The 352-nt window shown below is 41.8% G+C and overlaps 1 protein-coding gene across 1 annotated transcript in view; it reads left to right on the top strand.

Annotated features, from left to right (window-relative positions):
* Nucleotides 1-352, top strand: part of LOC119588243 (fibrillin-3-like) — a gene marked incomplete at its 5' end in the record, with an annotated part of 37,181 nt that overhangs the window by 8,879 nt on the left and 27,950 nt on the right. Inside the window, 1 exon segment of the mRNA XM_037936939.1 lies at nucleotides 189-349. Coding sequence (XP_037792867.1) covers nucleotides 189-349 — 161 coding nt within the window.

Below are 352 nucleotides of genomic sequence, written 5' to 3'. Positions count from 1 at the left end.
CAGTTTATCACATATCTACACACAATTAATTACATTGCATTTGATAAAGCTTTAAAAGTAAACAAACAATTTAGTTACTGTTATTTTTCATACTTCTGTTTACCAGATCACGAATACGAGGATTATTGCGTTAAACTCTCTTTTTCAAACAATTCTGTGCAAGTGTACATGTCTGCTTTCTCTTCTAGATGTGAACGAGTGCGCTTCCGCCAACGGAGGATGTGACCAACTCTGTGAAAATACTGAAGGGTCTTTCTTCTGCGATTGCAAGGAAGGATTCGAACTCTCCGCCGACGGAGTCACTTGCAGCGATACGGACGAGTGCGTCGAGGACAACGGCGGATGTGACCAG

This window comes from Penaeus monodon, chromosome 23 (assembly GCF_015228065.2).
Source record: "Penaeus monodon isolate SGIC_2016 chromosome 23, NSTDA_Pmon_1, whole genome shotgun sequence".
In the NCBI taxonomy this organism is placed as follows: domain Eukaryota; kingdom Metazoa; phylum Arthropoda; class Malacostraca; order Decapoda; family Penaeidae; genus Penaeus; species Penaeus monodon.
This window is presented reverse-complemented; position numbering and strand designations above follow the sequence as displayed.